General features: G+C 36.0%; 1 protein-coding gene across 1 annotated transcript; it reads right to left on the minus strand.

Moving 5' to 3' along the window:
- Positions 1-135: 135 nt before the first annotated feature.
- LOC144452831 (seipin-like) lies at positions 136-11,244 on the minus strand. Its single transcript, XM_078144003.1, has 8 exons — positions 11,018-11,244; positions 8,999-9,089; positions 7,820-7,895; positions 7,065-7,132; positions 6,389-6,523; positions 6,094-6,191; positions 4,990-5,216; positions 136-1,806 (listed from the first exon to the last, which is right to left on the minus strand). Exons 1-8 carry the CDS (start codon positions 11,215-11,217, stop codon positions 1,517-1,519), a joined length of 1,185 nt encoding a protein of 394 aa, XP_078000129.1. The 5' UTR covers positions 11,218-11,244; the 3' UTR covers positions 136-1,516.
- Between the last annotated feature and the right edge of the window lie 4,472 nt (positions 11,245-15,716).

Here is a 15,716-nt window from a genome sequence, read left to right on the forward strand (position 1 = left end):
GGCATACTATGTTAACAGAGTATTAATTCAGAGAAAAGTAATAAATGTACTCTCGGACACAGATCAGATTAATTTATACATTTATTTGCTTAGCATACCAACACAGCTGTATTATGTACATTATACTTTGCTATGGGGCTGAAAATAAATTGAATGCTGACGTCATCCATCAGTTCGAAAGTTTTCAACTATATTGACCTTCAAGGTACTAGTACAGTGATGGACTACCTTGGTTGATATCAATTTTTGAAGTACCCTCGATAATGCTTACAACTCATCCACATACATAGTGTGTATAAACCCCCACACGATGATCTTGACATCACATGATACAAACAGATAAATGAAATTCAAGAAGCTGCCAACAGAACAATGGCCACTTGGTTCTAGAAGACATTGGAAGTTCTCAAACCATCTCTCGTTCTAGAACTATCTCTAATCCTTCTGGACTTAACTAGCAATTACTGAAGTGGCTAGTCACTGCAAACTTCATGTGTGTATATTCCAAACACTTAGCACGAGGAGATAACACTGTGTCAACTAATATGGTAATCACAAGTCAGATGCAGAATCACTGTTACTACACCAATGATCATAAACAAAAGAAATAATGTGATTCAAAAAAAATATGGTTTTCAAACTTACACAGACATATAACTGAAGCACTTTTTAAAAAGTTATTAAAAATTACACAACTGTTTTTTTTATGAGTTGAACATTTAGCATGGAATACTTAGCACATACAGCACCAGTCATCAACCTATGGAAATGTTTTGTCATGTTCATCGTAGGATGTAAACCCGAGTAACTGTCGGAGAGCATTCACCCAACACTTTTGAGTTTAAGCCTTTCAGCTAAAAATCACATCTTTAAGACCTAATTCATGTATAAAAGGTGATATTACTGTGCCTTGAAAGAGCTGCCAAGCATTTTTGAACATAGACCAAAAATTGCCCTTTCTTTACCTTAGTTGAATAGCACTGATCAGATCACTTTCCTTTAGGAAGATTCTCTAAATAAACTATCAGTAAGGTCTAAAACTTGAAAAGTAAAAAAGTACAAGCTGCAAAAGCAGGACTATGAATGGTCACACTCCAACCATAGGTGTGGCACTCTACTGCATAATAAGTGGTAAAGAATGGTAAAGAGCGCCACCAATGGTTGAAGTGTGAAGGAGTATGTCCACTTCTAGGCTGCCATAGGCTAGAGCTATAGCCATTTGTCTTTTAGAATTCTTCGATAAAATGAAATAACATTTCAAAATCTTTTCAAATTCATAAATAAAACTTAAACAAAATTATTGTGTATAAAATATGAACATATATTTATGTATTTTTTTTCCATGTAAATGAGTGATAAACAGAAGTAAACAAAAACTTTGTGTGCACAGTAATGAGACACCACAGAGAAGAGTGTAACATAACACATATATGAAAGAAACATTGAACGTCAAAACGATTTGTATCTGTTCACAATTTGAATCTTTCATTTTTTTGTGTTTGGCTCATACTCGTGTTCAGTCTTCACAGGGATGTCTCAATCGGACATGGGATCCTTCTGGTGCCATAGATAGGGTACTGGCTTCTTGTTGTTCTTGTAAGATTATCTCACTCTCTATTTTTTCAAAGCTACCACTATCACAACTACTTGTGCTGGCATTGCCATCACTACCAACGCCTTCTCCTGGCAAAAGTGTGTCAACTCTTCTGGCCTCTCCTTGACTGAGGTTCTGACTTGTAGGTGGAGTGTCATGGGTAGCACTACCACATCTCAGCTGTAAGCTAGGTAGTTCAGCCACAGGAGTATCTATAAAAATAAACAACATGACCGTCATAACTGGACTTAGCAATCTGATATCATAATAACTTTAATCATATCATATATATTTTGGCTACACAGATTAGGTAGGGGTTAGAGTAGTCTTGCTGCTAGACGGTTCAGGCTTTCTTTCGATACTATAAGCGAATGAAGTTCGCAGTGAGGGCTTGCACGAACAGTCTGGCAAATATCATTTTCAGACTGGACAATCCATTGAGATTACATTAAGCGGTGGGTTGGGCCATGTATGCATATATATACTTTAATATATTCAATCTCTGCATGCAGGTGTTGATAAACACACTTAGGCCAAAAAAAAAAAATAATCTGGTTCTGGTCAGGGTAAACTTTCTAAAGTGGTGCGACGACGCGCGTTTTTTTTTTTTTTCGTAATTTTTTTTTTTTTTTTTGGCAAATTAGTAAATACACATTTTTGACACTTTACATGCTCTCGGAAGATGTCATACAACTCTGGAAGTTGGCACTGTTGTATGGCAAGTTTTGTACGATGCGGATCAATCATCCATCAGGGCATCATCACTAGTCACATTTACAAATTTATCTTATCGCCCAGTGATTTGCAGTTATAATCCCATCCAAGATAATAATGAGTCTTGCATTGCAACCACTGTATAATGTCATTGTGCAACTTGTAACGTTAAATAATGAGAAATAGGTCTGTCCAACGGACGTAGAGGAGGCAGTGTTTTCTTTCGAGCACCGTCCGTCATCAGTCTGATACGCAGTCTGTATACGCTACGATGTTCGACACGTCTTTCCATCTCATCGCAGCTGGAAAGACGTGTCGAACATCGTAGCGCATATACATCCAGAGCTAACTGCTTACGCTACAGGAAAATCTTTGTATTCAGAAGGCAGAACGAAACGATCACCAGAACTAAGAACACCTCGAAAGTCAGCTGAATTGATATCAACATTTCGATTGCTCACGACGTACTCAAACTTCAGACATTTTCGAAACATGTGAGCGGTTTACCACCTAGCACAGTGAACACACTATTTCCCGTGATTCCCATCAACCACGCTCATCGTACATATTACGTACACATATCGTACGGGGGGTTATGGGTATGCAACAGTACTAGAAGAAAAGGGTACCCGTTACCAAATAGAAGTGCGCCATCACACGAGTTAAATTTTTCCGCTAGCCTTGCATACAGTGTTGATCGACGGGGAATTGTAAATAAGGAACGGGAAAGCAAAAATTATCGGAAAAAAAAGGATCGACGCGGGGGTATTCAGGGCACGCGCGCGCTGACCAGAACCAAACATATTTTTTTTTTTGGCCTTATGTCATTACTATGTCTTATCGGTTTATGGTAATTGTGAGTTTGATGAGTGTGTAGACGTTGTCATTCACACATTTCAGTTAACGCATTGGTGGTTATTTTTACAAGCCCCTCCTTAAGATGAATATGCATGAAAAATTAGCTATTGTCCTCTGTTTGTGCTTGTCACTAATGCGGTTCTCTGATTGGCAGTTATTTATATCCTGATGACATTTGCTAGACCTTGGATGTTCCATCCTCGATAGCGATGTTCGGTCGTGTGTCGTATTGTATTGGAAGAACATCCGAGGTCTAGCAGATAGACTAGGATTGGAGATACCTGAGACAGAGGGTTTTCAAAGTGGAGAGATTATTGCTAGATACCACCAGTAACAACCCAACAAAGTATCATTGCAATCAATCAATCAAATCTTTTTCTACTTAAGACTTGTTTACACACAGGGCTGACTGGTACACACAAACAGGCACATAAGTATACAATAGACACCAGTGGAAAGATAAATAACAAGGCGGAGCCGCATTGTTTATCTTTCCGCCCTGTATCCAACAAGTTCACAGGATGGCAGGATAAGCTCATCTCACCCTTGCTAGACTAGATTATGATAAAGTACACACTGTCTCACCCCTTGCCAGGCTAGGTGATGATAATATTGAGATAAAAGTGTAGATATTCGGATGGGGATACACACAGCATGCAGTGTTCACGGCGAAACAAATAAGCCATGCAACATTCTCCCCTTATACATCCATGCTCATATGAAGACATGTGTAAAATTCTTTTTTAAATGTTTATCGTTTCTTTTGAATGGCAATGTGTCCCCTCCTTACTGTGCAGTCACTACTCCATTCATGGTGCAGTAGTATGACTTATTTTTAATACTACTCTCCACAACTCTTTTTCTCCATAATTAAGTTCTCCTCGTAATTTTGGCATACTATTTTGGTCCGGCCCGTACTCTTGCACTTCATTCTTCAGACCATGGAGGCTCCCCTTATATTATAAGTTATATACTTCCATGTTCAGGCATACGGTTTCTAACTTTGCTGAACTGGTTTTACTTGAACTACACAGGTCAACTCAATTCACACCTTCTACCCCCCCCCCCCTCCCTTTGTCTTACACTATCAAATACTGATAAGACTTCAGCAGCAACTCAGACAAGGAGTTCGTTATAACCCACTACACAAACTTTAATATTAGCTCTGGTAGAGGACTGCTAATCCTGTACATGTCAACCACTGAGTCAACATTTTGACAGCTAAAGGGTATAAATGTGTCTACAGCACCCTTCAGGCAACTATGAGCAAGTGTAATTTTTAAAGTTACTCATGATGAAAATTTTTTGTTCATAATAACTTTAATCACATCTCTGTTTTTGGCTACACAGATTAGGTAGGGATTGGAGATACATGAGACAGAGGGTTTTCAAAGTGGAGAGATTATTGCTAGATACCAACAGTAACAACCCAACAAAGTATCATTGCAATCAATCAATCAAATCTGTTTCTACTTAAGACTTGTTTACACACAGGTCTGGCCGGTACACACAAACAGGCACATAAATGTGTCTACAGCACCCTTCAAGCAACTATGAGCAAGTGTATTTTTTAAAGTTTACTCATGATAAAAAATTTTTGTTCAAATGATCACAATCGTATCTGTATAGGTGTCTAAATGAAACTGCACTAAAGAACTGTGGACTATTTTTGTACAAAAATGAAAATATACTAATACCAGTAACTTTCAAATATCTGTAAATAACATGAATATTAGCAAAGTTTACTGCTATGGATACTGTTAAAGCACATGTACAAGATCTAAAGTGCACTATGGATACAGTTTATCCGTGATTTTACTTACCGTGTGGTTGCTGTTCAAGTGCAGTTCTTCCAGTCACTTGTCCTCTATTACCAAAGTCTGGTGGCTGTGGAGCATCATGTAGTCTAAGAGTTACATGTGGTGCTTCTTGTTCACCATAATCATTAAACCATCGAAGCCAAGAAATAATGGCCACTGTAAACAGTATCAGGAAATTGGTTCCAACACCAAATGTGGCTGTCAGTATTGGCCATTCAAACATAAGATATCTAAATAAACAAAACAGTTTAGATAAGACATCACATCAAGAAACCATAAAATAGCAAATCTTGGGTAGACTACAAAAAAATTTCCCCAGTCAGACATAGACATTTTTTAAGAATTGCACTTTTATGTTGCCATTTACACACACACACACACACACACACACACACACACACACACACACACACACACACATGCATATACACAGCTCTACACATAACACGCATTTCAATATATCTAAAGTTAAGAGTAATTTCAAAGTTATTCATGATCACACAATCATGTGTTGCAATATTTCGTATTGCACTGCACTGCAATGAAAAATACAGAAGACTTTTGAACTGTATCACATACCGATTAAAATGTACTGTGCTGTGTTGAATAATATTGAACCACACTATCATATCTCATCCATCATTTTGTATGGTATTGCATTATATTGAACAATATGGAAGTACCACATATTGTATATTATGCTGTATTGTATTGCATTGCATTGTATTACATTGCATTGCATTGTATTGTATTGTATTGTATTGTATTGTATTGTATTGTATTGTATTGTATTGTATTGTATTGTATTGTATTGTATTGTATTGTATTGTATTGTATTGTATTGTATTGTATTGCATTGCATTGCACTATGTCATATTATATCACATCATATTATATATTGTATTGTACTCTCTTGGCTAGGTCATGTTAAATTGTATTGCGGACAAATTTTTCTTTCATTGTATTGTCTTATTACATATACAACTTATTGGAATGACTCACTGCAGTTTGATTTCACTATGCTTACCTAAGACCTGTAAAGAGAGTTTTGATTTGATGATGCTTATCTAAGACCTGTGAAGTGGGCTTTGATTTGACTATGCTTACCTAAGACCTGTGAAGCGAGCTTGTATTCTTAAGACCGAAGAATAAATCTGAGCACTTTTAGCTTGGACTTCTATTATAGCACCAATAGTTGGTTTGTACTGGAATTTAAAAATAGATGTATAGAGGGTCAAAGTCAAACAAAGGTCAAATGAAGTAGTGCTATAAGAAATACCATATTTGGTTACATATCCATAAGTGTTGACAAAGTCTTGGGGAAGAGAAGGAGGAGGTGCTTTCTCACCATCTAAACACTTTATAATGCAAGTATCAAACCAAGTCAACAATTTCTACTTACAGGGCTGTCTTGAAACTTGTCATAAAGTTCAACTTCCATTACTTGTTTTTCTTCTGAAAAGCCACCAATCAACAGAGGTGCCAGAAAAATTGTTTCCATCAGCTTCAACGTGAATGATTTGAAATGAAGCATTGCCTAGAAAACAAAAATAACATGATACACCACACTGAATACTACAACACTAGAGAGCCCCATGACACATGGGTACAACATGTACAAGTATAGAATACTCAAGTCATTGGTATGCTTTGAATGTTTGCATTACAATATTCTCTGTAGTCACACTCTTATGAGCACAGTGCATGAAAGTGCAGCAGAATATAGCCCAAGTACCAACACTGGTACTCATGCAAGTCAGAAACATCTTTTCTCTAAAATACTATGCAACTGCACACATTTTAGGTTACAAACTGACAAAATGATTAGAATAAGGATGAAGTTGATAAATTCAACAAAAGACAGTTTTCCTACACACAGACTGCAAAGCATTGCTACTTGACATTTGGTATCTTTCCAACATGTATATATTGTGAATCTTACTGACTTCATTGCCAACATTGACACCTTCAGGCTAACTATCTAGTATACCATTTATGCTGTTCAAACTATAATGTCAACATTTATCATTTCTAGCAATGTGCTGCATCTTCACTTAACTTGTATTTAGCATACTAACCGGTCTGGAGGACATAGAAATGAACTCATCGCCATCTGAATAAAATGATATTTTCACCATAAAGACACCTGTGAAAAGGAAAAGACACTTCTATCATCAAATGAGAATAACATTCAATATTGAAGACTGACAAAGCAATCTATATGTGCCTTACAAACAATGTCTAGATATTATCAATAATATATTTATCAGATTCTTTATTTCAAAATCACACTCCATACTCCATAAGACACACTTTGGAGTTTAATTTCAATTAACCACAACTCACATTTTTTTCCACTAATTGAAGGATTTTCACGATAGAACATACTGACACAGCAGCATCAAATTGAGGTTCAAGCTTAATACTAAGATAGACCTAAACTAAAATTTTGTTGTGACATGTTGATATAAACTATTGAATGGACATTAGTTTAATTATATAACTCTCAATTGGGTGGTACTTCTGATAGCTAGTTTTTTTTCAAGTGCCCACACACTTTAATCTTGAGGGTGATTAGATACATATCCACACAACAGAGGCCCCACTGTCATCCACTAGTGTACTCTACAACATTGAACAACAATAGTTTTAGTTTGTGTGTATCTTAGTACACAAAACCTCAACTGCCACTGTAGTATGACCACATATATATACTATAATATGCATGATTACCATACATGCATAGAAATATCAATTATATGATTATATGCATTTGCACAATCTGCCTGACACATAAATACTAGTGTCTTCCACACAAGTGTTCGATACTTACCAATGTTTTCATTGACTGGTGACTGTGGCATTTCTAGATTCAACATCACTCTGTACGGCTGACCTCTCATTAAGAACTGTTAGATGAACAAGAGACAATATAAAAAAGGGAAAAAGAAATGAATTGTTCATTTTGAATTATGAGAACTCTGAAATCAAAAGAAAGTAAACCTTGTCAAATATAATTTGTAATGTCATTATTCAAAAATGTATGAAAGGGACAATATGGTAGACTATAGGTATTTTAGAATGTTGACATGACATGTGCTAGTCTATCTGCTAGACCTAGGATGTTCTTCCGATAGAATACGACACACGACCAAACATCGCTATCGAGGATGGAACATCCAAGGTCTAGCAAATGTCATCAGGATATAAATAACTGCCAATCAGAGAACCGTATTAGCGACAAGCACAAACAGAGGACAATAGCTAATATTTCATGCATATTCATCTTAAGGAGGGGCTTGTAAAAATAACCACCAATGCGTTAACTAAAATGTGTGAATGACAACGTCTACACACTCATCAAACACAATTACCATAAACCGATAAGACATAGTAATGACATAAGTGTGTTTGTCAACACCTGCATGCAGAGATTGAATATATTAAAGTATACTACTCCATCTAACCACAATGGACTTCATCTAGAGGGGATATGGGAATTGGATATGTCCATGCATCTCTCCATATTCTACATCTCTGCCATTTGTAGCCTGGTGTATGTGCTTCCCAGGTTGTTATCAAAATCGGGTGAAAATTGGACATACATTTCATAAAATTATATTTACACAATATTTCAGGAGCTACATTCTGTTGATTCAAGTGTCTACACCCTTACCTTATGTAAAATAGAATCCTATTCTTGGACATTTTCAAAAGAGACATTTACTTTTATCTCCAAGATCATGCCTTCATATGCATAGCTGCTTCAAAACTCACAAAAATTTGACAATCAGACATTTTTGTAATTGAGATTTTACTTGAAGTTGTTGATGTCATTTGAAAAACACTAGAATTTAGCCGGATTTTCCATAGCCAACTATAACTTCATTTTTTTTTACAAATCATCAAGAAATGTTTATTGATATCTGGGGAAAACTTTAATAGTTGTTCTTGGACACGCAACACAACCCAATAACTTAATTGGGTTCAACTAATTTTTATAGTACCTTACCTGTTGTCTTTGAGAGGGTTCATCGAGTAAAGTAACATTTGCTGTGGGATATGGACATGCTGCCTTCCAAAGGGTGCCCTCTGAACAATCACTGCAACAAAAAATAATAGCATGGAAATTAACCTATCACTTATCAAAAAGTTAACAAACAATTTCAATGTCTTTTTGATTAAACACCATTTCATGGCCAATAAACTCCCATTCATGAGATTTAACAGTGTCTTTGAAGAGATTAGATGCTTTCTTTTCCCATGGACTTCCTGTATGTTGACCTTTTCTTTTGTTTATGTTATCATTTTGAGGATTTTCTCTCAGGTTTTGGTTGTGTTCTCTTCTTTCTTACACTTTCGCTCTGCTTCTTTGTCTTTTCTTCATTGTTTTATTTACTTATATTTTCACAGATGATCTAGTCTATCTAATTTCATTTCGTTGGTAAGGGTTATTTCGATTTTTCGGTTTGAGTATTGTTCATTTTTTCACATATTTTCCAATCTGACGTAACTGACACTGTTCCACACTTTCTCTTATGTCAATTTCATTTCAACATTTTCAACAGATACTACACTTAAAAACTAAAGATTTTGAAAAATAAATTCCCCAAACTGCTATACACCCTGGGGTGAAAGCTCTATGCCCAACTAAATTCTTTAAAAACCAAAAGTACACTACTGTTTTACCAACTAGATGATGCACTTTAAGTTCGGATATAAGGATATTGTCTTGAAACGGACTATATAATAACCAAGAATTCATGTAATCCGAAACGCTGTTACTGTCATTGATAATGCTCCAATAAATAAAATATAGGAAATTCAAAACCAACACTGTGAATCCCAGGTGTGAATCTGACATAAGATTCATTGCATGGTATGTTATATGTAAATTTTAAGTACTTATGCAAATATTACCTTTACTTGTACCATAGACCCTACACCAAGTGTAGGGTCTATGCTTGTACACTATCACAGACAATCACAAGTAAGAACCTTCTTACTTGTCTGTGACACTACTATGCAAACATTGCATGCTTTGAACATTCTTGGATGTTTTTATCAGACATTTGGGCATTTTCATTTCATTCATAGTGAGGATGCCTACATGTCTAATAATAGACATGTAAACAGCTTTCAAGTTCATAGCTACTTTTAGTTGAACGGGATTACCCCAACACAAGGTTTTCGACTGATAAACTTAAACTCAAAGGGCAATTTAGCCAAACAGAGTCTTTTAAAAATTCATATTTTAATAGAATTGTACCCCTCTGGAATCTGCTCAGGCGAGTCACGATGTTAGACATGCGGAGAGTGTCTCTGCTTTTAAATCTGAGCTTTCATAGTTTTATCACCAGAAATTTCTGAATTCTTTTGAACCATCTGTTTTTTGTACATGGTCGTCTGTTTGTAAATGCCGTAACTGCAAAACTTGTTGATGTCAATGTCTATGTTATCATTTTCTGTGTTTGCAAATTTGCTCTGTTAATTTATTTCAGTTAATTTTTTTGATGTTGGTTGGACACAAGTGGAGGTGCTTGGCACCTGTTTGTTCATTCCATTCACAGGCTACCTTTTGTTGTTATAGTTGTATTTTTATTCTTTGCTAGTTCTGTATCTGTTTGAATACTGGAGACTGTCTCACAATTGAGCAAAAATCCTCCAGAGGGATGTGTGCACTATGTTTGTTTTAATCACGCGGATCACAGAGTGATGACAATGCGGACTTAAATTGTTCTGGTGATTTACACTCTGGTAGTGCATTCCAATCTTTTATGGTCTTTGGTATGAATGAATTTTTGTAGATTTCGGTATTACAACTTGGTATGATGGAGAGTTTTAGTGTGTCTATTTCTGGATGGTCTGTTGTTAAATTGAATATTAAAGTAGCTGCTACTTTTTTTGTGATATGTATGGTTTTTCTGTCTTGGCTAGATCAATTGTTAATATTGTTTCATTATTGTGTAAATCACGTTTTGCCTGTGATGAAGAGTAATAAATAAAAAAAATAAAAAAAATAAAACTGTACCTGTAGTGAAGATGCACTGGTCGGACATGTTCAACCGTTGGCATGTAAGCGTAGTAAAAACTGCCGTACAAGAAGATGGATACCCATAGTATAAGCACGATAACTGAAGAATAGAAAACAAATTTCGCAGTGGTAGACCTGACCCAAATAAACCAGGTATAAGCACTTGTGTTCAGGCTTCGAACGTACGAACTCAACATAGTCACCGTCCTCTCTGTTTCACATTGCAGCCATTATGATTGTGTTTATTGACATGTGACGAAACAAATAGACGTTGAGGGCGCTGTCACAAGGACAATGATTATTATAATCATCATCACATACATAATATCAAAACATACCACATCTCATACACATATCAATCTTATACTAAAATCTGATGTAGGAATACAGCTAGATTAAAACAAGCAGAATTTACGGCTGGGTGGGGAGGGGCGTGAAGACAACGTAATTTCAAAAAATGCTAGGTTATCGTTTTAGCCATAAATTAAAATTTATCGTGTATACTCATTTTGTAAGTTTATGTGTTCCATAATGAATTAATTCTGCTGCAGCCTTTTAAAAACAATTCCACAGTTTAAAAAAAATGAAATATGTATGCTGAGTACAAGTTCTCTTATAACTGTTCACGTAAAATATCACACATATCGACAGAGCATTTATTTCATCTTTAAAGTTTGATACTGAACAAACGCAGCTGCACTCTAAAGATTTTGACGCTTCGGACGCGTCCCATGTGTTCAGTTTAGCTTCGTGTGTGTCCAAACATAAAACACTAGTGTTCAGATCTAGAATGTATGTGTTCTATTCTTGTTCTGAACACTTACTTTGTGTTCAAAAACTGTTACAGTGTTCTGATGCGTCAACAGTGTTCTGGTTTATACGATTTTGAACATATATTATGCGTTCAAAAATAAAAAACACTTCTAAATCTGAACACATGCGTTCTAGTATTTATATTGAACACATATACTACGTTCAAAATCTGTTACAATTAAGTGTTCAGGAACTGAACACATTACTTTAGAGTGTGCTGTTAGCTATTCTAGAGTTACGTGCACAGCTGATACCAGTTCAAAATGAGTCTTGAATATTATTTTTTATTGAAGTCTTGAACAATTATTTTTCATTCAGCTACAATTATTTTTCATTCAACCCATTCAGAAAAGCTACGCCGACTTTGATAACGCTACGCAGCTGTCAATCAACATATGTAGTACACACGAACCTCAGTGACACGAACGAACTAATCCTAATAGCGCTTACATTATCTCCAAAATAAACACGATAGCTGAAAATCACAATAGTGACGATTACATCGAGTACAAATATTCTCTGTGTCGTACCGTAGCCGAAGAATAATTGACATCTTACTCATCCTGACTGCAAGTTCAGACTGACTGTTCTAAACTTTTACTGCACAGTTTATAACATGTTACAACGTTGCAGCATCATTTCACACCCATTTCTATACACAACCGCACCACCCTTGGTGCACGTGATCCATTGCTATGAAGTGTTGATAGATAGAACTTCTGTCAGTGTCACGTTTTCCAATTCAGTCTTCGTACGATCGTGGCTTCGACTATCAAAAAATTTCAATGGCCAATAAAGTATGTGTGCCATATGTCGAAAGAAGAACAGTTGCCCTACGATTATCCATTTATGAGCTCAGCATTGTTCTAATTTACAACACAGTATTTGTACAATACAATACAATTCAAACTACCTCGAAGTATATATAAACTACGAGTTTATATTGTCTTGATTTTGTATTATACAGTAATTGTTAGTGTCGCATTTCTTTTGAAAATGGTTTCAATTCTGAATACAACGAGATTCGCATTGTTTGAATATGCAACAATAAAATGTTCACATTGTATAGCAAAAATTTCAACTAAGTAAAGGAGCCTGAAGTTCGGTATATTGGATATTTTTACTCTTCAACTGTACAATTTAACAAATCAGATGATCATGAAATACTAAGTATACAATAGACATCGATGGAAAGATAAACAACAAGGTTCAGCCGCGTTGTTTATCTTTCCACCGGACGGGTGTCTATTGTACTTATGCCCGACAATTCAGTTCACAGGATAGCAGAATTAGGCCACCTCACCCTTGCTAGACTAGATTAAGATAAAGTACACATTGTCCCACCCCTTGCCAGGCTAGATGATGATAATACTGAGATAAAAGTGTACACATTCGCCATGAAACATCCACAAGCCCTGATAGGCTGAACAACGAGACGCGTACGTGTCTTATAATGTAGCTCATATGAAGACCTGTGTAAAATTCGTTTTTTTTGAAATGTTTACCATTTCTTTTGAATGGTAACAGCTGTGCCCTCCTTACTGTGCAGTCACTACTCCATTCATGGTGCAGTAGTATGACTTATTTTTAATATTACTCGCCACAACTATTTTCCGTGATTAAGTTATCCTCGTAATTTTGGCAAACTATTTTGTTCCCGGCCGTACTCTGCATGCATTTCATTCTTCAGACCATGGAGGCTCCCCTTCATATGGTTTCTGACTTTGCTGGACTGGTTTTACTTGAACTACAAAGGTCAACCCAATTCACACCTTCTAAACCCCCTTTGTCTTACACTATCAAATACTGATAAGACTTCAGCAGCAACTAAGACAAGGAGTTGTATATACCATAGACAATAGAGGGGAGACTCTCCCCTCTACTGTCTATGGTTATACCCCGCTCCGGAAGAAGATTGCTAATCCTGCACATTTCAAACACCGAGTCAACATTTTGACAGCTAAAGGGGATACATTGTTGTCTGACGTACTTCAATTTATCAGGGTCATCCTTTTCTCTCTTTTTTTCTGTTTTTTCATTATCCGGCCGACCCAAAGTTTCACCCCCCACATCAACAACAACCAGATTTAAACTGAATGCCTCCCGTAAGGGAATCACTAATTTTGCAAACAACTCATTAAACTAAAAAAAACTATGATAACAGGCTTTGTTTTTTGGACAAGCGTGCTTTCTTAGGTTAATGTATGTAAGAGTGTATGATACTACTTAGTGCAGTCTTAAGATATAGCCTAATTACCGAAAATAATTAATTATGCAAATTATTCATTAACACTGTAAGGTAAATCAATTAACTTTATAGAACATACACAATTTGTTATGGTTAATGTATGTACTGAATTGTATTGAAATTGAAGAAGGCAGTCGTAAGATATAGCCTAATTACCAAGAATCATTAATTATGCAAATTATTCATTAAAACTGAAAGGTACACCAACAAGCTTTACAGGACATATGCGATTGTTATGGTTAATGTGTGTACTGAATTATATTGGAATTGAAGTATGTATTCTTAACCGAAAATCATTAATTATGCAAATTATTCATTAACACCGTATGGTGCCTCAACAAACTTGATAGGACATATGTGTTTTCTTATGGTTAATATATGTACTAAATTATGTTGAATTTGAAGTATGTATTCTTAAGATATAGCCTAATTACCAAAAATAATTAATTATGCAAATTATTCATTAACGCTGTAAGATACATCAACGAATTTTATAGGACAAATGTATGTTGTTATGTTTAACGAATATACTAAATTATATTGAAATTGAAGAATGCAGTCTTAAGATATTGCGTAATTAGTTGATTTCATTAATATGCAAATTTCTCTAATTAAACATTAACAGATCTGGCTCAAAACCTAATCAGGTCTAGCTATTACCCTAAAGATTATATATCCCAAATTTCATTACAGCCGATTTTTAGAAAATGATGACAGAGACAGACAGACAGACAGACAGACAGACAGACAGACAGACAGACAGACAGACAGACAGACAGACAGACAGACAGACATTCCCCTTTTAATACCTCCCGTACCCTTACGGGAGGTAAAAATTAACTCCTCAATCGGAATCTGAAATAATGGCGTGCAATAGCTCTAGGTATATAGACTCCGTACTCTGAGGAAGCACTAGTTGAAGACGTGTCGGATCGGCGCACGATCTCCGAGCCGTGGTAAATATAGAGGCACCTTTCGTGAGGTTTAAATATTTTTTTGAAAATAGTTTAAATAGTTTTTGTTTCAGGTAGAACGTCTACCATTGCATATTTGAATATTAATCTACGCCTCACTATCACACATTTTATACACGAATCTTAGTTACGGAGCGCCCTTTGGGAGCGATCAGTTTTTACGGCCGGGGGTAGGCTGGTGACTTCTTGTTCGTGTTGTATTTAATAATAGTAACCCGCATGCGATTCATCCACAAAACAATCCAACCAACCCACCCCATCTGACAAATAAAAAAACACACTGACCCCCCCCCCCCCCCATCTGTTGACAAGAAACATTCTTCTTCTTCTTGCAAAAGACCGTGGCACTCTAGATTCTCAAAGCACAATACAGCACACTGCATAGTTAATTTTACTTGTTACATTTACAGTAATTTTAAGTGTATCTGGTAAATTGCTAGGGTGACCCTAAAGCGAATGACAGCCCGAATGACGGAAAACGAATGACAGCATTTCCAGTATGTAAACAATGTTATAACACCCCTTTCTATATTCAGATAGTCGAATGACACCCTCTGCACTGTGACAGCCGCCACTCTATAAATTAAGTGGAATGACAGCATTTTCAATGCTTTGGAACTGGAATGACAACATTTCTAGTATGTAAACAGTGGAATGACAC

This window comes from Glandiceps talaboti, chromosome 2 (genome assembly GCF_964340395.1).
Source record: "Glandiceps talaboti chromosome 2, keGlaTala1.1, whole genome shotgun sequence".
Lineage (NCBI taxonomy): Eukaryota > Metazoa > Hemichordata > Enteropneusta > Spengelidae > Glandiceps > Glandiceps talaboti.